Source organism: Harpia harpyja, chromosome 5 (assembly GCF_026419915.1).
Source record: "Harpia harpyja isolate bHarHar1 chromosome 5, bHarHar1 primary haplotype, whole genome shotgun sequence".
Taxonomy (NCBI): Eukaryota; Metazoa; Chordata; class Aves; order Accipitriformes; family Accipitridae; genus Harpia; species Harpia harpyja.
Window position 1 is genome coordinate 1,290,860 of NC_068944.1, and position 25,263 is coordinate 1,316,122.

The window sequence follows — 25,263 nt, forward strand, 5'->3', positions numbered from 1 at the left end:
TCCCTGTGCCAAGCACGACAAGGGACAGATCCCAGCGCTTCGGACAGAAACTCCTCTGTTGAATGCATGAAATGAGACAAAGGAAACCCATGCATATTTGCACTGTGTTTGCTTTGTTCCTATCGCAGTAAACACAGGTTAGGATGTAGAAGACAATGATGTTCCACAGTCTTGTTCTTTCAATAAGGTTTCAACTCCTGAATTGCCAACTGGACAGTGGTGTTTGTGTATGAATAATGTCCTCTTTCAGTCTGATGTTCAACTGCAACACCACTATGCTTTGTTCAGGGGGAAACCTTTAGGGCTTCGAGCACAATAATGACCTCAGAAAAGAGACATGGCATGTACATGCTTTTATCAGTCTATAGACAAAAAACTAAAGAAGAAAAAAAAGCAAAAGGAAAAGAAATTGGCTGAAGACAGCGTTATCTGGAGCTGGATCTGACATTGCTTCCAGCACTGGACTGTGTATAGCTGTTGTGACTGCGTCAAAACTTAGACCCTGACTTTCTGAAAGTTCCTATTTTACAGGACAAAAAAAGCTACTTTTAAAAATGGAAAAGGATCCCGTGGTAAAGATGCATTTCTAACTATTCCTGACTTCCTGAAACGATGAAGTGTGCGTGCGCTCCCGTACATACGGAGTGAGTGATGGGAGGGAACAGACAGTGGAAGTGAGCTTGTTCTTAAAATCCTTAACTGTGAAAAACACAATATTCCTGTAAAGTAGCTCTATTTTATCTCTCTTTTTAAAGAGTCTTCAATATTGCAACACATCAGAAAACTGTTTAAACAAGAACCAAAAAATCCTCAAATTGGTAGACAAACACAGGAGAGTGACTTTTATATCTGGTGCATCATCGTGTAGCCTGTTAGTACTTAACCAAATTTAACAAATACTTCATAATATTTAGTAACAATGACGAAAAAAAGAAGTACCTTTTTGCTCTTAGGAAGGTTCATCCATCTTGGCATACTTTGATGAACAACCCTGGGAATTCCAACTGCATGGAAACTTTCTCCAGCCAAATGAAGACATCAGCAATGAATCAAACTCCACACCCTACTCAGCAAAAAAAAAACCCCAGCAGCAGATCGGAACAATGTTGCACCAAATCCAGGTGAAAATTACTGAAAAATCAGGAATGCCTTTGTTTCATTTTATCTTTAAAAAATGAACTCTGTCATTGCAAAGGTCATTTTCTGCAAGTGGGGAAATGCAACCATTATGGCAGCTACAGCTATAGCAGGGGTATAGCATATTTTATTGTGTGTGCTCAACAGCAACAAATGGAGTAAGAACAGGAATAGTCTCATAAATCTTAACAGGTCTCAGAGGCAAAGCACATTAGCACACATAATGCACATGTAACTCAACAGAGGATTAGAGATAAGTAGAGAAACAGTACACAAATAAATATTCTAAATGTGTAAAAGTTGCTAATTAACTGTTGTAGAAGACAACTACTTTTCCCATTGCACCAACGAAGAACCAATTTATGAATATTTCATTCAAACTGACTCAAATCAAGATTTGTGCAGATCTTTGCATTTAAATTAAACTACGTGCTTAATGCTAAGCAGCACCGAACAACAGAACTGCTTCTTTCTTTTCTGGAGAGGTTAGAGGGAAAACATCGCACACTATCTTGGGGTGGCATTTTCCATCGTTTCATAAACGTGTCTCTCATTCTCTTCCTACTTCCTACACACTTACGAAGTGCCAATTTTTGGCTGTGGTAAATGTAGCATAAATTGTGCAAATCACTTGTATGAGCTGGGGAAGTTGAATCCTGCCATGTTCAGAACTCTGTAGATTGATGTGCATGTCAAAAGGTCTTTTGGTCCAACACTTTGCAGGACCAACATTAGCAGGCTGTCTGTACAAGAAAAAAAGAATCTATAATGAAGTTCTGTAAGTCAAATAGCTCATGCAGACAGCCAGTATTATTTAAAATTAAATATCTAATCAGAGCGATTTAATGCTGGCTTTACAGTCGAGTAATACTCTGAGCTCAGTAAAAAAAAAGTAGTTAATAAAAACATGTAAAAAAGGGGAGACCTACAAATTTTATTTGAGACAGGAGACTAGATTTCTCTAAGCCCTGAACATTGATTTATACCTGTACAAGGAATAAAGGTACCAAATCCAAATTCTCTGTTCAATTTCCCTGGTGATACCATTTTTCACCTCATTTCAACATCTTACTCAAAAAGACAAGACAGAGGACCAGATGAATTGGGCATGTATCAGACTCTTCCCTCTGGTTGAACTGAGGTAAGAGTATGTGGGGAAAATCTAGACTGAGAGATACACTGGGGAAAAGAGGAGCTCACTGTCCTTCTTTCAGTCCTTCAAAAAGAAACCAGCCCGCAGATTGTCCAGCTACAAGTGTCAGGAAAGACATGTCAGGGACTAACCTGGGTGACACGTATACCTCTAGACGTAGGCTGTGTCTGCACTAGCAAACAGTGTGGACCGATACGAGCAGCTATACAGATGAAAATACTTGGCGCTGAGGACACGACGTCTTCACCAGACACATTTTGGGGTTTTTCTTTTAACTCAGGATGATCTCCAGCCTGGTTCCACGGACTGAACGCCAACTTGTGCTGGAGCACATCTCCTGAATTAATTTCATCCAGTAAGAACCCAGTTTCCGAGCTGTGAAGCAGGGTAAAAGAAGGGATGAGGGGGTGAAGAGCTTCAAACGTGCTTGCCTGATAGACACCAAAATGCTGATGCATGATTACTTCCCAAATGAAGACTACTAAAAGCATTCATAGAAAGTTATTATATGGAAGGGTCATACCTATAATTAGACTTCATTATAAATGGGTTTATGGTAAAATTTCCATCCACCTAGGGTTAAATTAAGCTGCTACCAGGAATTCAACAGCACCTGCATGACAATATAAGAGCATACACAACTCCCATTAACAAGAGAAGGGAATGAACACCCAGTTTAGCTTCCTACTGTAGACAGCTGAACTCCCCCTCCATTTTTAGCTCAAGCTGTGACTGAGCCAGCAGGATTTTTCGTAATTTTTTTGCTGTCGCAGTGAAGGTGACATCTCATCTTGCAGCTGTTCTTACAGTTTTTACCCATGGGAATTCAATACTCAGAAGTTTATCCATGAATAACTCTTTTGTAAACTTTAGTTCTATACAGTGACAAGCACCCAGAACCAGAACCTTTGCATTGCAAAGCCTGGAGGATCTTATTAACTCAAAATCCAGTTTTGGATCCCTTACACTGCAAAGTAAGTGCCCACACAACTTACTACACTAAAGAAGCCTTAGTAAGGAGGGGCTACAGACCCAGGGCCTTCAGGCAACACTAAGAACAAGAAGGAGGAGACCTGCACTGAATTTTGTCTTATAGCACCTAACGAAGGAAGCTGTATTTGCTGCTGGTGGGATTATCTGCAGCATTCAAGCTTAGGAGTGACCAAATCCTTTCCTGTGATGGCATTTTTAACATGTTACTATTTCTGACCTAAAGCACACTGAGAAGACTTTTAAGGCAAAAGAAGGCTAACCAGTCAACAAAGGTAATCCTATTTATCCTAGGGAGTGACAAGAGCACCTTAATGCTGAATATATTAGCTTCCCTAATGAGGAAATGGATCATTATCAGTACTCCATTATTATCGAAATGTGTATAACTCTGACATCTTGATTCTAGTTGGTGATTTCTACTGTGTTCCCAGATTATTAGTTGTGAGCTCTTTCCTGGCTTGAGACATTTTACATTAGACCTGAGACATCAAACACAGTATACTGGTTTGCTTAAGTCTATCTCTAGTTCTAAGTTCTTTCTGTAAATAGAAAACATTTGGCAAAAAGAGTCTTTCAAGCCATGTCAGGTTTTGATTTTGCTTTTATTTGTGGCACTAACAGACATCAGTATTTTACAATACATAACATATAGTCACATTAAATGCAGATGGCTAAATATTCTCGTGCTTTCAACATTACATAGCTATACATTTTAAATTTCAGCTCCAAAAAAAAAAGAATCTGCCACCACTCCGGTCTGTGATTATAAAAATGTAAATGTACAAACTTCCTCTTCTTCAGTCTCATTACAATATAGGAAACGTGAAACAGCATTTTCTTTTGTCCTTTTTAAGTTAATCAATTTAATGAAGTATTTTCAAAATATGTACAACAACTACCAAAGTAGTTAACATTTGAAAAAGATGCTGTTATAAATACCTGTGAGACAACATACAACAGCCATACGAATTGGAAACAAAGGGCCAACTTATGCGTGACCTGAACAAGAGATGACAAAAGTCCTGGTTACTGATACAAACCAGCTTCACTTCATTTTGCAGTGCAGAAATTAATTTGAAATCTTGGACCTCTACGCAGTACTCTGAATCTTATTTATAACCTTCACAGTCTGCTGCAAATAGAGATCCTTTAAGGTGTCTCTGTATTTTTAAAATGCCATGAATGTTACTAGGGTTCAGTATATCTCTGCATATTAGCATTCTATACGTCATATCCCATAAGTAACTCTTCAGTAGACACTGTCTCACATTCATTATTGATTGCCTGCTTTCTCAGAGCTCCACCAGAGATATAAAGTCCATCTAATTTTAAAAACCAATGACTCCAGCATATGGAATTTAGGTTCTTCGTAATGTACCATAACTTTTTTCTTGTGATTGTTTTTTATGGATCTTTATTCTGGTTTTCACCCTAATCGCTTACAGCCCTTTTCCAAATCAAATAAGAAGCAAGTAAATAGTTTGAAATAGTTACATATTTTTAACAACTTGAAATGAGTATTACTTTTCAGATAGCTAGCAATGTCTTTTAATTTTGCCCATAAACACAATTAAGTATTAACACAGGACTGCACAGTGTTTATATTCTTATTAACCTGCCAACAAGAATAGTTTATTGGCAACCTTAAATATTCAGAGGCAAAACACAATTCCTTGGCACAGAAGCTTTACAGCAGAGCAACATATTTTCCCCTTAGAACCATTATACAGGAACACACAGAAAATTAACTACAACTTATTTTGGCTTGCAGACAAGAGAATCAACTAAACTTCTTGATGTTTTCTCCCACTTCAGACCTTGAATGATGATTATGGGTGCATACGGGGTTAGATTTTCCAATTACCTGTTCTTTAGACATGATTCAAACGAGCAGAGGGACCTATAACAAAGAAAAGCACATGATCATTCAAGATATTTTTAAACCTCCAACTGTTGACATTGTTAACCAAACATTCTCCTGTGGGGCTGTTTTCAAGCCTGGTCTCTTCATCAGCTCCTTGAGACTACTTAAAGCCTATCTGCTTTTTTCTAGCTGTATCAGTCGGTCTACTGAAAGGTGTCATCCGTCCCTAAAAACCCCACACCTCGTACGTCCTTAGGTATTACAGTTGCAATTACATGATTACTGGAACATAGGTGATGTATTTTTCTGTGAACTTCCTTCATTTTGTGGAATGAAGAGAAACCCAGGCTGCGAGTATGCAATATCTGACTGTCAAAATCTGTTCAGTATCGGTTAGCTGTCACTGGTCATAAAAAGCAATTGATGAGTACTTTGCTTCCTGATTGAATGAAGGAAACTCCCAAAGGCTTTGATTCAGGAAAATACTTAAACAAATGCGTATCTTCCTTCCTAGTCCTCAGGACATCTGAGCATATGCTTTATTTTGAATACATATGCTAGGGTGCTCTTCCAAAATCAAAGTTACTGAGCTTTGATTCTATCAGAGAGATATATGTTAAGGTCACCACAAAAGCTAAACAGGAATAATGTATTTGATCGAGTCTAAATCTTCCATTTTGGCCTTAGTATCCGTGGCAGAAGCTTTATTCTTGAGGAAAAAAATAGGTCACAGTATAAATTATTAGCAAGGTGAAGAGTTCAAATTAAATTTTATCTTTCAATTCAAATAGAGTAACAGCATGCAAACGACTGCCTCTCACTGTGCATGGGAACTAGAATCACTCTATAGGCTCATTTGACTACCGGTATATCAAGATTGGCCAACCTTTCAGTGGGGCCTCCTGCCCCATTTCCAGCATAGCAAAGCCAACATCAACTGTAGCTTTGAGTTTGTAATCTGTCATTGCACCCACACACATTGATGATATGAAACAGTATTTCTTCATTCACAATTATGTATCTCTGATTATGTGAGAAGAATAGTCCACTGCTTGACATAAAGGTATGGAACTAGGCCACGCTTCCTGGAAGATACTCAACGTGCCATAATTCAGGTCGATGCATTACTTGTTGGCAACCAACTTCAAATTATCCCAGCGTATACCAGGGACTCATTGCAATGGCTGCAGTAATTACCTTACCTGGCTCCTTTACCAACAGAATGATACACTGCACGTATCAAGAGTTCATGTGACTAAATGTCAATGCCGAACACTGGCATGAATGCTTGTGGATACTGTGATGGAGCCAAATTAATTTGCAAAATCGCAGCAAGCAAACAGAAAAGGCTGCTTAGATGCAGCTCCAATCTTTGACGGAAAATGTGCAATCTGTAGAATCTCTCTTGCACGTACCATTAAAAAGTGGTCTACAGCAATCATTTTACCACGAGCAAAAGCCTGTTCTTCAGACATACGACTTGCCTCGTGCAGGCACATTCCCCTGCAATATTTCTACCAAATCCCTGGGTACAACTCTACCTAAAATGAGTAGATGGCATATAAGCAAAGGCAACTTTTACAGCTTCTCTTTGTTGGGTAAGATTTTTAATCCTGCATGGGCTTGTGCTGCAACTATACCTACAGCTAGATATCTAACGGTTATTTGCATGCGTAGTTATGTTTATTTCCACAGATAATCATGGTAAATCCCAAGGCAAGTTACACAGACACATGCGATGATATACAGAATTTCAGAAATCTAGCCAGGTTATTTTGCACGTTCTGAGATAGAAAGTTAGAATCTAGACATAAAAGATCTTAAGTATGTGAAATTGTGACAAAAGTCGCTTGATACAATTTAAGGAAAACACTCGTTCACTTTTAACACCAGAAGCTCAAACGGTACAGCTCTAAGACCTGAGTTTTGCTCACCAGAATTAGCCAAAATTTGGTCTCAGATCAGCTGTTTATTTCCTAGATCAACTGGTTCCCCTTTGTGCAGGAGGCAGACCGCGTGGCCGGGAAGCAGGCTCCTCACTAGCGAGACACATCCATTTCTCAAGACAACGAAGGCACTACGTCAGCCACCCCCGGCTGGTGGCTTGACTTGATGCCGTCTCCCTGACTTGCTGCTAGACTTTGGAGGTGTTAAGCACCCGCCAGCTTCCTCAACAGACCATTCTGAAAACTGAAGAAAAAGGTTACTTCCTGCACACTGTCAGGTCTTTTCCAGTTTGGTAAGTTCATCCTTTTCCAGTAACAGGTCTGTGTCTCCGTTCCCTTTGGGTAGGATCTGTAGGGTAACCACTTTCTGGCAGGTCTTTGAACTGAACTGCACTGCACTGGGGATGAACCATTTTACTGAGCAAGCCCAACTGGGCTTGGCACCCACAAGAATTTTCCTTCGGGAGTCTGTGGACAGCAACAGTGTGCAATAAAACAGAAGCTGTTTCTTCAAAACAAAGCATGATTTATTTACCAAAGCAGGCACAGTACTCCAAGAAATGGATTAAAGAACAGCCAGGAGACCTATGTGCATACTGTCTTACCTATACTTGGCATTTCCCTCAGCTACCTGTTTTTGCTCTGGTTTGTTTTGGCCGACCCAATTACAGCCTATGTCGTGCAGACCCTGACTCTCAGCAAGGCAAGGTCAGGCTGCAGCAACTTCTCTCCTCCCTTCCTGCACAGTGGATCTTTTAACCTTAAAGTTCATGACTTTAGCAAACAGCTGTGTAATCAGGGGTGGAGTGGAGGAGTTGCCTTTTCACAGATATTAATAGAGCTCAAATGTTTGTTGTGATGCTCCTTATCTAGGCAATTGGTTGCTTTTTACGTTTGGCTCCCAACAGCCCTGTTTGATCTACTTCCATTGCAAATAACCCCTCATAAATAAGCACAAACTGAGTCATACATAACTAAGCAAAGCAGATTCTTCCCAGTTCCCCACAATACTAGCTAAATAAATGACTTCACCATCAGAAGCCCTTGTCGCAGAAAACTTTGAGAAGACAATGGAAGAGAAACAGATGCAATTACTGAACTGAACTACCTACTCTGCTCTCTAGCTGTTGCCACCAAAATCTTCTAGAAAGCAAAGCTAAAAATGGCTCTGTGCTCACCTCTCCAAATCACAACATCATAGATCTTTGACAGAGGAGGCAAAACAAAGAAAAAAGTTTGCTTCAGCCCTGGCACAAAACCACCTGCCAGCCACTGTCTACAAAAAACTCAGTGCTCCTTGGAGACACGTTCTTCAGCTGTAAAAGAAAAAAACCCTGATACGCAGCTATCATGTATTCTCTCTCCTCTACAGGTTCAACTTTTGCTGCCACAAGTTGTCCAACTGCAGGGAAGGATCAGAATTTGACTTTCATTTACTGCAGCAAGCTAGAAGAGGTATTAATACGCACTGGATAGAGTCTTTGAGAAACCTGACAACATTTTTACTTTCATCAGTTATCAAGGGCATGAGATCTCAGATGTCAAAGTGATACAAAGTCTTTGGCACATACAAGACTTAGCTTGCATATCCAATACCTGCAAGGCCAGCACAGTAACAAGAAAATCATACTCTGTCTTGGACAAAACACTGCTCTCTTTTATTTTCATAAAAGACCTATATAACGAGAGATGTACTCTTCCATCATTTCAATGTCAAAACTACCAAAAATTACTCCCTCTTGAAAATGAAAGAAGACAGGCACAGCATTTAGCAGAACGCATCAGTATATCCAGCTTACTTTCATGGCCTGCACTCGCTATCCAACTGTTTTGAAATAAATCCCCAAGGATATGATAAAGACTTGTTTTAATGAGTAGAGCTATGGGTCCCCTCAGAGACTTCTGCAGGAGTAATGTAATTGGAAGAAAAAGGAATTTGGAAAGATCTAGAAAACAACTGCATGAAGTATTCTTGAGCGTCCAAATCCCGTTTTTTTCTGTAAATTGGCGAAGTGGGGAAATAATGGCCTGATCTGGAGTATTATTTCTTCATAAATTGTAGTCTTAGAATCATAGAATATCTCAAGTTGGAGGGGACCCATAAGGATCATCGAGTCCAACTCCCTGCTCCTTGCAGCACTACCTAAAACTAAACCATAGGACTAAGAGCGTCGTCCAGACGCTCCTTGAACTCTGACAGGCTTGGTGCCTTGTCTGCTTCCCAGGGGAGCCCGTTCCAGTGACCGACCACCCTCTCAGTGAAGAACCTTTTCCTAACGTCCCATCTGAACTTCCCCTGACACAGGGGGGAAGTCCATTCCATTTCCTCGTGTCCTGTCACCAGTTACCAGAGAGAGGAGATCAGCATCTCCCCCTGCGCTGCCCCCCGCGAGGAAGATGTGGACTGTGACGAGGTCACCCCTCAGCCTTCTCTTCTCCAAGCTGAACAAACCAAGTGACCTCAGCCACTCCTCATAATAGTATGCATAATACATATGTAATTTTTCACATGCAAAATAACTGCACATCCAGATTTCTGTTTGCATGCTGGTGTAAAGTTCACTGAAACACTGATTTGTTTGTGCCATTTGTAAGATTCTGTGGAATTTCTGGTTTATCAGAAACAAGATTTTTTTGGCTATTTTTTAATGTTAAAATTTGATTGTATTTTTTGAATTATTTGAAAGGGGACAAGTAAGCAAGGTTAAAGCCTATTTACACATTTATGGTTGGCATCGGCTAAATCACGTGTTGGGAAAACTACATCTGCTTTTGTACATTCCCTAAAGTCCTTGGATCAAAGTCTGTTCTTGGATACTGCAGTGTGATATTGGGATGACTCCACTAAGGCAAATTGATCTGCTTCTCTTTACCAAGAAATACAGTATAACTCGAGGTTAGGAAGAACAATTTTTGATCAAAGAGATAAGTGAAGTTACTCCAAAAATCACACCCAGGCAACTGAGCATTTAGCCATCTGGGAGCTGACTGACCCACAGCTGGCCACAGAAGTGAAACACACATCATCCAGTTAATAAAGTTCAGGTAGACGTTAAAATGACCCCAGTTTTACTGACAGCTCTCAGCACGTGCGACCAAGGTGTAAGTGTTGGGAATCAAGGTCTAGGACACACTACTGAAATTAGGAGAGAATACTTCTTTCTAAATTTGCTTCAGGGTCTCCTATCTGATCTTTCTTAGGTTCACCTTGTCTAAAGGACATTCAGTATTATCTCAGATTCACAAGAATGAAAGGGGCATGAAAATGCTTTCTGAAATGATATTCATGCTCTTGATGTTCTCTTTAAAAAAAAGTATTGACTATTCATACACTGCATATATGCACAGGTGTGTTTTAGTCTTAATAATATGTTTTGATAGCTGTTCAAAGGTTTGAAATACATTCCTGATCTTTGATTCACTTAGAGAAAACAGTGCATGTACCTTCTTCTGATGGCAGAAAGAAATGTGTGGCTAGAGCAGCTTATAAATGGCTCTCAAAGCCCAGCAAGCATAGGTTGTTTCATCCACAATAAAATATAAAAGTACATTTACCTTTTTCAACTTTGCTGCTCCGGCACCAGAGCGAATGGCCTCCATTAGGGCTTGCCTTGCCTCCCCAGGGTTACCTGTAGCCGTGGCAGAGAATTTCGGAGCTGCTGCTGCCAGCTGAGTGGGAGGTGGTGGTGGCGGCTGGGCAGGGGCGGGTGGGATACGAAGCCGCTCTTCCTGAGGGTCTTCTGCCTTCTGCAAGGACAGCTCTGCATTCCTAAAACTCTGCAGCTCTTCGGAGGCCATGGAGGAGATCTGCTCGTGATGCAGTTGAAAGAAGGTGATTAATATCAAGCATGACTAAACTGTAATTATTTGACATTTGATGCACTTTCAGTACCCCGATTTCACTTTGCTTGAATGATGTAAAACACATAGAACTTTTGTTTGCTCATGGGGTTGAACATCTGTTACTACTCACTCACATCACTCAGCTGGGCTGATTACCAGAATAAAGGATTTGGCATTGACTCTGTCTCAGAAACGAAATCTTTATTTACTGCAAGCTCCAGCATCCTGTAACTCTTCTTGGCACATAAGGTAAGAGAAAAGAGTTGGACTTAGTATTCATTTGGAAATGACCACAAGGGGTTTGGAATCAGGAAGATATATTAAGGCTGCAGTAGCCACCCAGGAATCTCGTTACTTTTTGCATTCTGGGCTGCACAGAAATAATCTCAGATGACAGGAAGGCTCTTCTAGATCTGAGCTCTCAGACATGGCTTCATTGAAAAAAATGTCATTAAACCTCAAGTTTTCAGCCATACTAAAATAAAATAAAATAAAATAGGACCAGAGAGAACTATGTGAAAGCACTGAGAACAAAATCAATTGATTGCTCTTCCAAGCGTGTTTCTGTGAAATTTCTGCAACCAAAATTTCTGTACGAATTACCAGCTTGGAAAGTCATCCTACTTTAAATGAATGCAGGGAGAGGAGGCAACCTTTCAGACTAAGCCAGCTTTTCTGTCAACTGTCTCAACAAGTATTTTTGCTGTTAACAACATCACTAGTAATAATCATGATAAATTGTTAGCAATTACAATGATTTAGTGATTATTAGGAAATTCAGTATCATGTGCCAAATGGGAGGTTTTCAAGCAGATGCATTAGCATTCCTTTCTGAGAGAAACTGAGGCACAAAACTTCTCTAGTGAAAAATGAAAGGATTCATCTCCCATCAAATAATCCACATTCAGAGAGCTCCTGTATTCTATTCCTTCACTGTACACAAACACAAGCATATATGGGAATAATGCCATGCCAGGTAAAACACGAACACTTGAGATAACAGGAAAGGGACAGCCCTTTCATCATAGCACATCTGTATCTCACCCTGTACACATACAAACAAGGTGCTTTAACTAGCACAGGTGACACGGTAGGAAAAAGCAGCGTATGGTTTCTAGGCAACTTCCTTCAAAATGATGGCAAAAGCTTCTCTGCTGGGGGAAAGTAATCCAAAAAGTCTCTGTGACAATACACCACCACTTCATTGTCAGAGCCTCTTTTACACAAATTTACATTTATGCCCCAGGAATGCAGAATGCAGTTAAGCATGTGTGAAGATGGCTGCTGCCTAGCACAGCCTGCTCTCAAGCTCAGAGGAAGCTGTACCCTACTTGCAGTAAGATATTTGAAGGACAAAGTAATTCCCTGACACAGACAAGAGATTCTTTCTATCTAATGCCAGCTATCTGGGTATGTGCTAATGGCCTGAGTCACTGCACGAGGGAAATGGGAACCTACTTGCCAAATACACATCCTTGGCTGGATTAGTGAACCGAGTGAAAACTAAGGCTAGAACAATGCAGGTTTTGGCTATTAGGAATAAGAGATGCTTTAAAGATTAGGTAAATCTTTCAGACAGAAGGAATCATCCTGCTGTGGTGAAAGCTGATGTTCCCTCAACACCAATTACTTGCATACGACTTACATGCACCAGCTCATGTTAACAGATAAACAGCATGCACGAAGAAGCCCTAGTGTGTTTTCAGGTAACTGGGATTTAATGCATATGGTAGGTAATGCAAATATATTAATCTAACTGCATGCTCCTATAGTACAAAAAAATCCCACCTAAATGTGAAAATGATGAACATTTGATGTCTTCTATACACACTCCCTGTAATTCGTTTGGATTTCTATGTGCTACTTTCTCAGCTAAAAGCACACCGTTTGAAAGTGTTAAGTTCTACAGCAGAGGATAGGATCGGACCCGCTATCTATCTGCGTAAGTCAGATCAGGTCTTGTGTCATACTATTCCCCCCTTAACTTTTCTCTTTGCGGCACAACATTTAGTTTGTGGCATATCTGCGTTTATTCAAAACACCCAGTAGGAACAGCCTGCACTTAAAAAGATCGCTTACTGTCTTGATTTCTTACCTTTTTCAGCTTTGAGGTGCCACTGTGGCCTCTAATTGCTGCTAGCAGGGCTGAGCGCTGATTCTCTGGCTCAGCATATGAGGGTTTCCTGTGACTACCATTTAGTGCACCGTCTGAAACCTAGAACATGAAAAGAATAAATTGTTATTAGATATTTACTTAGAGATAGTTTGGAAACACTATTAAAAATATTTTTGGCACTTGTACCAGAATGCAAGCTATGGAGACTAATCAGTCTGTCTTCTTTTGGGCCTGCTTTTACAACCCTTACTCACACTGAACGGTGAGGATATGTCTAGATAGTAATGCTGTACTCACAGATGCAGTCTCGTACCCTCTGAGCATGAAGTCAGTGGCAAACTAGTATCACCTAGTAATATAAAATGCAGTTTTCTTTCACTGCAGGTATTTACACGTTTTCTCCACCCTGTGCGTTTCTGTTTTTACGTAACACACTGAAATGCAGGTTCGGCTCTTAGGCTAACCTTAATTACCCCTCTTTTATGCTCTATCTCTGTACCCTCTGCCTCTTCTAGCTAGTGCAGCAGCAATGGTGTTGCGTAATATACAGGATGTGCAGAATAAGCAGTGGGTTGTTCTGTATTTTGCCATTATAAATTTTTCAAATGCCTTGTGTACTCCAGCTCACCAGCAACTGTACCAGTTAGAATACCTCTGGTGTCTTGACGGTGTGAATACAGGGCTCTGCAGTCTGAACAGGCTAAAAAAAGTCTCCACTTTACCTTTCTGAGTTTCTCCTTTCCCCCTCCTGTTTGAATGGCTTCCATTAGGGCACTGTGCAGCGACGTGTCCTTTGGAATCGGTTTTTGGATGACAGGTTTGAACTTCTTCTTTGGTCCAAAGATATTGGTCTGCACATTAACATCCATTTCACTGGTAGCATTAATATCTGAATCATCAGGTTTCTCCTCCTGTTCTGACTGTGCGTTTGCTCCTGCACCATTTAGCTCGGGTGAAGCTTTAAGTGAACTAACTTGTACACCATTAGCAGGAGGCCATTTAGTGACTCGCAAAGATGAGCCGAAAGAGGACGGGACTCCTTGGAGGTCAGGAGACTTGAGAGATGAGGCCGAATTAGCATGGGTCAAAGTCTCACATTTCTGGTCAAACAAAACACACGTGCTTTTCTCTGCTATACTTTGTTTGCTGTTTAAACCATGATCATCTTCTGCACTGTTGTTATCCTTTGAAGAGGATTTAGTAAGTGGGACACTGGCATTCTTTTTATAGAAGCTCAGAGGAGTTGCTTGATTTGGTGCCCTGATGTTAACTACTTTGTTTTCCACGCCAGAATTATCACCAGGTGTAAACCTGTGGGATGCTTTTTGACTGCAAGTAAAAATACTTGAAAGCATTTCTCTGGTTTCTGCGGATTCTGTTCCCACAGGGCTATATTTGGCCACAATAATGCATCTTTTTGGTGAAACTTCTGCTTCAGTTTTAACCTCTCCTGCCCCTTGCTTATTTTCATCTTTCTCATGATATTCTGTAAAGTCAGAATTAAAGGTAGTGACGTTGATGTGCCTTGCAATGGCAGAGGCAACATACTGACTTGAAGTTCTCCTATGTGGCTTTACAAATGGAAGCTCCAGCTTATCCTTATTAATGCCTGTGGCCACTAATGATGTTACCTGAGACTGTATAACTGGAACAGGTGGTTTGGTCCTTTCGTTCTCAGACTGTCTTTCAGCTACCTGGGTAGTAACAGTTTGTGGTGCTACAGGTTTTGGAGCTGCAAGACAGACAGGTTTGTGTTCATGTTTTATAGTAAAGGGCTTAGAGTTTGTGGTGACTCCTGACTTTTTAGGAAGATACTCAGCAGAGTCATCGTTTTGCTTTTCCATAGAACTTGACCTCCAGAATGCCTTCACTTTCCCGAGATGAATTTCCTCACTTTCATCAGTAGAGGTACCTGGTATGTGCTTACTGACACCAGTGTTTGGGCCTATAAGGTTGCCTAGTTCATCTATCTTAATGGCACCAGTGGAAAGTGAAACCCCTCTATCAAAATGTTTTACTTCAGGTTTGGGAGGGACAACTTTAAAGGTTGTCAAACCCATTTTAGGTTCGTAGTTTGTTCCTGAATTCTGGGCACGATGACACCATGTGGGTGTTGATGGGATTTCTTCTACTTCAATTTTTTTTGCTGGTGGCCATTTGATTTCTAATTCTGATTTACTTTTTTTCAGAGATCTTTCCCTGTTACTACATTCGTTAAACAGATTTATGTTCTCTTTTGCTGTACTGATTTCAGCTGTGACCTTGGAGTGAGACAGAGTCAGCTTAGATTTACATTCCTCAGACTTCACAACATGTTTTGGGGGGGGGTCCAGTCTTAAGTTCTTTTCATTTCTTTTTTCGAAGGAGGATGTGAGAGATTCAAACATATCTCTCCTCTGTTCCACAGGCAAGTGACTGAATTCATTTTCAGATGGTTGCTGATGTATTAGGTCCTTGGATATGCATACAGCTCCACTATCTGTGTGTCCCTTATCAAAGGAACCTGCATTGTTGTTTTTATTTTTAAAGTTTCCTGTACTAACAGAGTCAGCTGAGATATTTGTCTCTGTCTCTTGATCTCCAGCTGAGTTAGAGGTGCTAACTTCTGGAGCATCATCTATGACTGTTACTGGAACAGAAACGGTAAGATCTTGGGCAGCCTCAACTTTTCTTATATGTGGGCTCAACGCTTCATTGATGTACTCGGAGTCAGAGTTACTTATACCATCCAGTGCTGCAAAATACACATACAATATTACATACAGGCAGTATTTAGGCAGTATGACTTTAAATTATACAAACAGCCAGTACAAGCTTAAGCAGATCAGATATTTTAGTTACACTAAAACTAACAGGAATATATTTATGCCTGTATTACAAAAAAGGAGAGATCTGGGTCCTTTTCATTGTCTGGTTGCTGATTAGGATCAGCCAAATATTCCTGCAGTCCTCCTGCTGCAGCCAGTGGGAAACATACAAATGCAGCTGAAAGCAGAATTTAATCTATTGTTCATACCTTATCTTTGACTAACTTCTCTCAGTGATAAACATTTCACCACATGACTCCAAAGGAGAAACATTTCTGAGAAACAGTGAGCAACTCCAAATTATGTTTCCCAGACCTAGTTAGTAATAACAGTCCAGCTGAAGGATTTCCTTGAGCAAGCAAACAAAGAAACAGTACTTGTATTTTTGCTCCATTCTTCTCACCCTTCATTACCAGTGACTCCAGAAGCCTCACTGTGCAAGAAGCTTAACTCTCCTCTCAAATTTGCTGGTATATATCAAGGGTTACAACACAGAAGCTAAGAAATTGCAGTGTTAGAGAACTCACAGAAATTAAATCAGAATCAAGTCCACTGCGGAAGTACTGAAATAAAGATGGGAAGTTTTAAAAAAGCATTCAACATCATTGGTGACAAACCGTTAATAGAGAAATATTTTTATTCACAGTAGGAAAAAGAGGAGCACAATATGATATTTTATCTCTTCCCACTGTTTCTTTTCATGTTTTTTGATTTTTAACTTTAAATATGGCTGCTAACGCAGAGAAGGCATTGGGTACAAAAATGTCCCCCCCTTCTCCACTTCATTATGATAAAATACAAAATAGAGGCATTGTTCATTAAACACAGAGCTAAATTCACAACTGATTTAGCTTCACTGAAGTCAGTGAAATTATACCAAATTTGGGCCATAAAATGTGTCCATAAACTGCTGTTCATCTTTTTTTGGTAGCAGACACCGAAATACAATGACAATCTGATAAGCAGCTTGAAAAACATTCAGCGTGAGCCTATAAAGAGCAGCTGCCCCAGAAGAAAACGGAGAGCAGCCACTTTGAGTGGACCACGTTCTGCCTCAGACCTGTGAGTTGTTCCCAGTGATCTTAGTGAGAAATGTGCAGATGTCTCAGAGTACAGTTGACTCTGCACCTCCTGGATCTGCCTCTCCCTTTTGTACTTCAGAGGTAACACACTTCCCTACCTTCTAAATCTTCATCCAGGCCAGCCAAAGTCTGCTGGAGTTGTGCAGCAATGAATAGATCCTCATTCTCATGCTTAGCCAAAGCCGTTTCTTCATCTCTCCTGCTAAATGAAAGAGGAGAAAAAGGTTGGGTCTCCTCCTTTTTTCGCTTTGCACTGTTGCTCTGCTATCCACTATCATTTCAGCCCGTTTGGCTCCACTTGGGTTCTGAAACTTATTCCCCAAAGTATGAAAAATAAGCAGCCTTAGAGACACACACCACCACACTGACACATCCACATCTAGGAAGGATCTCTGTGGTGCCTGAGCGTACTCAGTGTGCTGGCGATCAAAAGATTAGGGTTAATAAAGCCTGTCGCAAAGAAATGGTCTGGCTTCGCTGTGAAGTACGCAATTCAGCCGGGCTGCAGAAAAGCAGCGTATGCCAAGGCAAAGGTTTTGCATATCCATACAATTTTAAAGCAGGCCACTAGCCATCCTGTGCACCCACTGTGCCAATATATCTGCACCTTAATTAAATAAAAATTGCATGGTAATGAAAAATAAATACAGCTAAGTACTGTTAGACAATCACTCTGCATCCTGAAGGGAGGAGGAAGGGGAAACTAATCCCTTGAGAGCTGTTTCTAATGAAACATATCAAGGCGCCTGATTTTGCCAGAAAATAACTCCATGGTTTTTGATGAAGTTGTACAATGACCTAAAAGAAGCCTGAAGTCAGAATGAGTGCCAGGTGTTGTCTTGGCTTATTAAAAGAAAAAAGGAAAAGAAGATGAAACTAAGAAAAATCCTAACAAAAAATAACTAAAATTAAAAAAAATATGTATGGCAACCTGTTACACAACAGACCTTCTATTTCTTAGGAAGAACAATCTTGACCAGCAGAGCTTTTCTATCTAAATCATTGAAGCTAGGATTTCACACTGGGCAATTCATTTTTTCTAGCTACCTCTTCCTCACCTGCATTTAAGACATTGTTGTCTGTGACACTATATCTAAGTTTTGCCCTTGTGATTAGCCTATTGAAAAAATAATTTTCCATTCTAGCCACACTTAAACTAACTCTGGTCAGGCGAAGCAGATTTGCCCTTTTCAAGATCAAACTCTTAGCAGCACAGATACAGTAACAGATGACATTTTTGGGTAGTTTACCAAACACTACCTGAAAAATGCCATTTTTCTGCTGCCCTTTAAGATAATAATCCAAGTAAAAATTCAGGGATGTTTCCTGACATTAGTTTAAATTATGTCTAATGATGTAGCTTCCTTTTTGCTCTTTTATTGTTTGATTTTTCCTTGTTCATACATGGAGCAACTGAAAGCACATGTTGAAGCATCAGGTATTTTATTTTATTTTACTTCATTATTTACTTATTTATCTAGCATTCACCTCTTCTTTCTTTTTGACTTTTGCAGTAGTCCTGGAGCCCAATTCTTCTACTTGCACCTAAACTGCATTGCACTTAAAAAGCTGACTTCATGTATGTGGGATCAATGAAAGAAGCAAAATACACCTGCAAGGAAACCTTCCAAAGCTTTTTTCACGTACACATCCTTGTGTATCTGAACATACAGATGGGATGAATTCAAGATGGCAAGGCTACATATGTGCCTAAGTGGTTTCCTAAACTGGAATCTAAGACAGAAAGCTGTATTCATTGTTTGAATACAGAGGAAGAGATACAGTGCTCTATGACTGGAATACAATTTCTTCCAACATTTGCCACTGACCTGAGCTTTGACAGAAGCCAATGTGAACTGATGATGCTCAGGCTCAGCACCCACACTGCAAGACTCATGGTAAACTGAGTTTTACCCCTGATGGATTAAGAGGAAGATGGCACAAATCCGTCAAAGTCTCCAGCAGAGGCAACTGGCGCTGTAAGACTGCAGTCCTACTGTACCTTGAAGCATACACGCACACAAATCAATGAGATTACTCATCTGAGCCATCTGACAAAAAGATTTAAACTTACTGCAGCATTTGGACTGGGAAAGAAGACTGGCAAACAAAATTCTCAACTTGAAGGTGGCAGAAAGAATGAACTGACTGAATTTCATATTGGTTCTGCAGTGGAAAGTTTTATAAAATTAGTAAATACTTGCTCTCTTCTGAGTGCATTTTAAAACAATTTATTGGCGAACTCAGAGAGAGCATTTTTGATGGGAGAATCATTCAAACTGTGCACCAGCTAAGCAACAAGTCTATCCAGCATGGAAGGCAAATATTGTTTTCTTCTTTACAAAGCTGGTCTTGCGGGGTAGCTGTACATAGCTAGAAGCAAATTAGTGACAAACGTTGAGACTCTTTCTCTAAGCTACTGTGAAGAAGTTGTTTCCAAAACCTTGGAAGAAAAATGTGTAAACCTGTATCTATCAGAGAACAAGACCTAATTTCATGAAGGCTATGCCAGCTCACCACCTTTTTGGTATCTGATCGTATCTTTCTATTACCTGCCTGTTCTACAATACAGCCAAAATCTGGGACTGGAACAGGGATTCCTGGGCTCCAAACATGCAGTGTAGGTCCACTGCATTGACCAGCTCTTTTCTCATGTCAATCAATGGGAATCTTTCAGTGACTCCTTTTAGCAAAATTATCTTCTCCTTGATGGGCACAACAATCAGCAGAGGTCTCCTTCATTATCCTCTGTGCATTTATGCAGTGACTATACACAATTTGCCTCTCAATCTCTGCTTCGATCTCCTTATCTAGACAACCGGGATAATAACATCCAATTCACAGAATTTTTCTGAAGGAATGAGAACAATGCAGTGAAAATGAAAAGATTCTTATTTGCTCTTACAGAGGGAGCTTCAGAAAAAGCAGATCTTTTCTTTTGCATTTCCAAATTCCTAAAAGAGCCATTGTTCAATTCATCTCCAAACTCACCTACAAAGCAAGCCAGAAGGTATAGATTAATCACAGGGCTTTACTTAAAATTCTTAGCATCGGGAATTTAAAATGTGATAGGTGTTTTGTGAGGTGAAGGTCTGGCAGTTTCCAGTAGCTCACATGATTTATAAATATGCCTAAGGAGACTCTTTCTCACAACAGTATTTGGGAAAGGAAAGCAAAAGGCCTCTGCATTTTTTTTTCATAGCCTCCTTCCCTTCGAACCCTATACACTTTTTTGTTGACAGCTCTGTTTTGGCCAGAATCCAAGAAAAATATGACTTATTCCAATACCACGTTTTACATTCTGAATAAACATTACCAGTGGTATTTTCTCACACACATTTTTTGACTTAGGGAAGAACTTGATAACCTCTACGCTGCCTCTCTGGTAAAACGTGGGGCGCTAAAAATACAGCACTTGTGAGCATTTAGCCCAAGCTCGAAATGGCAAATGTGTGCGGTTCCTGGAAGCCTGTGCACTTATTACTTAGGTAGATTAGCAGAGATTTGTGTAAGAGCACAGAACGGAGCAAAGTGACTACTGAACTACAGCCTCTAGTGTTCCACTGAGCTCAGGCTACAATGCATAATTACTCCTCGGCGGTCGTTTGCGCAGTTGGAGACAAAATTAAACTTACAGCAGCATTTCATCAAATTAGTGCCATGGGAGATGGACATTTATAAGAAAGTTTACATTCTAAGAGAGAAAATGCTCTGATAAACCTAGCTGGAAATGCTGCATTAAAAAGAAACCCAAGCCAGCGGTAAGACAGTGGATTTGCAATGGCAGAAGCTGCCATTTTGTTATAGTTAGAGCCGCTTTACCTGGGGGTCTGCAAATGATAAAACTGACCCGAGTCCCTTTGAGCACTTCTCAGGAGTTCTGGTGAGCCTCATGTATGGTACCAGAGGTAGAGACCACGACTCCCACCGTAACTGTTTAAATACAACACAGACCTACATAAACTGCAGAGAAGGGACTGAGGTAGAGATCCAGTTATCCAAACTCCGCACTTGGTGCCATCTGAAATACCGTAGGATATTCAAGACGTCTGTCTGGGGCTGGCAGACATAATACGGAAGACAGGGAGACCCTTGTCCTGCTGGAGTGGCAGCAGGCAAGAAGAAACGGCAGTAGGCATCTCTCAGGTTAATTGACTATGACCTGAAAGTCTCACTCATTTTGCGCTATGTTTGCTATATCAAAAGACTTGAGAACGTGGCTCCTGTGAATTTGTTACCAGCTGGGGAGGGAAGACAGAGCCATTGCAAATAACAGAGTCAAATCCAGACAGGCACACCGCGCAGTACCACACGCAGGGACGTAGTGACTACTCTGAGGCAGTTCAAGGGACATCAAGAGCATTCAGCTTCTCACGTCTTACGCAGCTAACAGGGACTGACCCACATGGAAAGCTGATATGGTTACTCCAGACTGGGCTTTGGAGCATCCAGGCTCCTTTCCCAGCTCTGATAGTCTTCTCAGTTTGATACTGGGGAATTACATTAACCGGTCTGTATGTATCCACATTTGTCCTCTTCAGAATGAATCCACACTATTCTCCTCTTACACAAATGCTGGAAAGAGAAATGCTTCTACCTGGAGTATATCAAGGTGGTTGTTAAAGAAGAGACTGACGCTGAACGATTTTAAGTTGTAGAAAGTATGGCTGAAGCTTTTTGAATACACCTCTCTATTCAACCAGGCCAGAAAGACGGCATTAAGTAAACTCAAGGTGTTTATATATTTGTTTTTGTGAGTGATGCAGCAAGTACTCTTCAAAAGTGGAGGTAACTATTTTCCAGATTAATGAAGAGTTTACAAAACCTTAGGAACCATTTTTCCATTCTTTGCATTTCTTAGGCTAGATGACTTTCTCCTATTTCCTTCCAAGGAAGGAATATAACACGAGCAGGAGAGCAGCTAGCGTAAGTTGTGGACTTTCTGGTCACCTAAGCTACGACCTGACCAGTGATATTTTCCATTTCTGCTGCCTACTGTGAACTTGAGCATAAAGTTTTAATGTTCGAATGACCAAAGCCTGTTAAAATGCAAAATTTGTAGACTGAGCCACCAACTTAGGACTGGTTAGATAGCAAAGTCATCACTTGTCTTCGATGCAAGATTTCTGGAAGTGGGACGCAACCAGGAGAAGGAAAAAGCACAGGGTCGTGTTCTGTCGAACACCAGATAACCTGCTTTTCATGTTCTTCAATGAGCAATAAAAAAAAGCTGCACATACTTTTTGAGAGCAAGGTAAAGGTATCATTTCCATTCCAAGTATTTTAGTCTGTGTGCCGTTTCTAGTCCTACAGGACTGCATCAAACTTACAAAGGTCTTTAGACAGCATTTATATCTGTGCTGAATAAAGATCATCAGAGATTGAATTAAAACTATTTTCCAATCCTAGAACACACAGGTCCAGTAGCGCCTTCAGGTGTAACACCACCCAACTAAAAATAAGAACTTGCAAACATAGATGAGGAGGAAAATGAAGTAATTTTTCAGCAGCAGCTGGGTTTATGGTCCTTTTGCAGTCCTCCTGCATGGTTACTGATCAAAAATCTAAACAGAAAGCAAATGAAAATGCTTTTGCTTAGTATCATTTTGTGTTTTAATGCTAGAAATCTCTAAGCTTGTTACGTACCAGGGTGATTTAAGCTTCCAGAGTCCCCCGACATATGTCAGTTCCAAGGTCCTGCGGCATAAGCAGCAGCTTGTAGTTGCTATACAGCTGGAAGCATGCCCCCGCTCCCCCCCTCCTCGCACGGGCCTCTGGCAACAGCTTCTCAACTGGAAAGCCCGCAGGCAGACAGCATTGCCAGAAATAGTCAGGAAAGTGGACTTGCACGATTTAAATCTTAATACAGCCACATCACCTGTGCAATATAATATTGCAAGCTAAAACATGGCACAGTGAGGTTAAATGACTTCTCTTGGTTTACACAGAAAAATAAGAAACTGAGCAAGGACCAGAGGCTTTCTCTCCTGGAAGCCTGCACTACACCTTCAGCAACCCAAGCTGCTTCCTAACATGTAAAATATTCTACAGCTCCAAAGTATACGGCATTTTTCCAGTGGATGAGTTTAACAGAAAGGCTAATCTGGATTCTTGCTCTGTAACGACTGTGAATATCTATTACTTAACCATAATATCATTCCCTCCATGAAGATCTTGCCAGCAAAAAAGCGCATGAGAGTATCCAAATTTAAAGAGTTTTCTGGAACGAGGGGAAAGGGAAAGCCAGAGATAAGGAAGGAAATTAGCAAAACTATGTAAGAAGCAGAGGCTTGCAAATCTGTCAGACATCTGGGTCTTAATTAAGTAATTTTTCATCCCTGAAGTTCTCCCTGTTGCTTTAACCGTTTCTCTACCTTACTCCCCCTTAAAACTACATTTCTGTTTTCAAAAAAGTAAAACACGTGCCTACCCAGCTAAAATAAAACCTATCCTACAGAGAAATAACAGAATAAAACTTTCCCATATTTCTCAGAGATGGTTACAAGTGACATGTAATTATATGGAACATGTTTGTGCACAAAGGTATATATAATACATACACATACACTGCTATTTTTCATTACAGTTTTTCTCTTTCCTTCCTGCCTACCTTCTGCCGCTCACTATTATATTTTTTCTTAATCACTGAATTCTCTCCAGCTACTGACTTCTCTTTCCCTCCTGTCCTTCCCAAGTGGAATACAAAACCTTGTAACATTTGAATTTGAATGGACTGAAAATTAAGCAGAACAAGTTCACCCACCCCCATCCTTTCAAGCTTTTGTTTTAAACTAACTCATGAAAACCCTAACAGTTTTGTAGCAAACAGTGAGTATGTCTCAGGTTGGTAATGAAGAGGACTCTTCTCCTCCCAGTAGCTTCAACTACCCCAACCAGAGCCAAAGGTAACAAATTCTTCCAAGAGAAAGGGAGGAAATGGGATTATCCCTGTCCAGACCCACAGCACGAACCGACCTCAGGAGGGTTCCCCCACCCCCACCCTATGCCCTCCACTAGCTGTACGTGAAAAAATATTTTTCTCTCATGGCTACTGAAACAGAAACTCAAGGGAGGGGAAAATCCCTTTCAGACCTTCGGAAGGTATTTTATCTTTTTGTCCTAGACAAGTCTGTATTTATTTAGCTTTATAACTGCCAAGTTCCCTTTACGTTTTAAAATACTTTTATTTGTTAAATACTTTAATACATTCAAAACCTTTTCAAAATTAAAAAAAGGTTTTGTATTTTAAAGTGTTTTTCCTGCTTAGAGAGGCTGGTGGAACCACTCACTCTTAAGATCCGTTTTAAAACCTTGATTTCAATTGCTTATAACTTTTGAGAAATTAAACGTCTTTGCTAGGTGGCAGTCCAAATTCGACAATTTATATCATGCCCATGATCATTCTATTATTTTATTTCAGCCAAAATGGTTAAATGTCTTCCAAGAACGGAGTTTGGAGGAAAAGGAGAGCCGCATTTTGATACATGAAATGCTATTTAATGGTCAGTCCTCTGAAAAAAAGGGGTCGTGTGGTCTAACCGGTCACTAGTCTGCCTTGACTCTCTGTGCATCAGCTCTCCTTCTCTAAAACAGGGTAACGCCACCTTTTCATCTCAAGTGAGTACTGTGCAGAGAAATGAATTTCAGTCTGCATAGCACATGGATACTAGTGTGATGAGTAAGATAAAAAGAGCAAAAGGAAATTAAACAGTCCTGTCTCCAGAAGAGAATTTTAACTGAGAGTGAACAGTGGTATACCTGCTTTATTAATTGAGCTCTGAAGCTTAGAAAGAAAATAAACCAAAACAGAGTATGATCGCTTTAACTAGAGACTTTATCATGCTGCACAAAAGGGGGGGAATTAAGGTTAAAGGGGGGAATCTAAGGTTACACAAACAGCCTTAATATTAATGTTACCTGACTTTGAGTGTGTGACCTAGCACCCCTAATAATATTATTTTAACATAATTTTTAATGTGTAATTATTTATAAAGCTTCAGACAGTAGGTGTGCATGATGCTTTATAGGATTATAAAATTGTCTGATCCCTGCCCCTAGGAGCTTGCGTGATGACACCACACAAGGGATGGGAAAGGAGGGGGTATGGGAGGACAGAGTTGCAACACTGTGAGATCATGAGATGTACTTACTGCTACATAAGCAACATTTCAGCTTCTCTGTGGTTTTCTTGTTACTCATTTAACACTATATATTAAAATTTGGTGAACAGATACGTAACACAAAGAAATCAACCGTAAGGAAGGATATGAAGAAAGAGAACTATGTAGTACAGTGTTCAGAGTCAGCAGTTAATATTAAAAC

General features: G+C 40.3%; 1 protein-coding gene across 11 annotated transcripts in view; it reads right to left on the reverse strand.

Moving 5' to 3' along the window:
- Positions 1 to 3,866: 3,866 nt before the first annotated feature.
- COBL (cordon-bleu WH2 repeat protein) overlaps positions 3,867 to 25,263 on the reverse strand; it is a 210,837-nt gene continuing 189,440 nt past the window's right edge. For 9 of the 11 annotated variants that reach the window (XM_052787441.1, XM_052787443.1, XM_052787440.1 and 6 more), the window contains 5 exons: positions 17,040 to 17,143; positions 13,775 to 15,786; positions 13,032 to 13,151; positions 10,649 to 10,900; positions 3,867 to 5,183 (listed from right to left, as the gene is read on the reverse strand). In XM_052787441.1, coding sequence (XP_052643401.1) covers positions 5,166 to 5,183; positions 10,649 to 10,900; positions 13,032 to 13,151; positions 13,775 to 15,786; positions 17,040 to 17,143 — 2,506 coding nt within the window. In that variant the 3' untranslated portion in view covers positions 3,867 to 5,165. Of the gene's footprint in view, positions 5,184 to 10,648; positions 10,901 to 13,031; positions 13,152 to 13,774; positions 15,787 to 17,039; positions 17,144 to 25,263 lie in introns of those variants that run through there. The other 2 variants (XM_052787438.1, XM_052787448.1) reach the window with 2 other exon arrangements.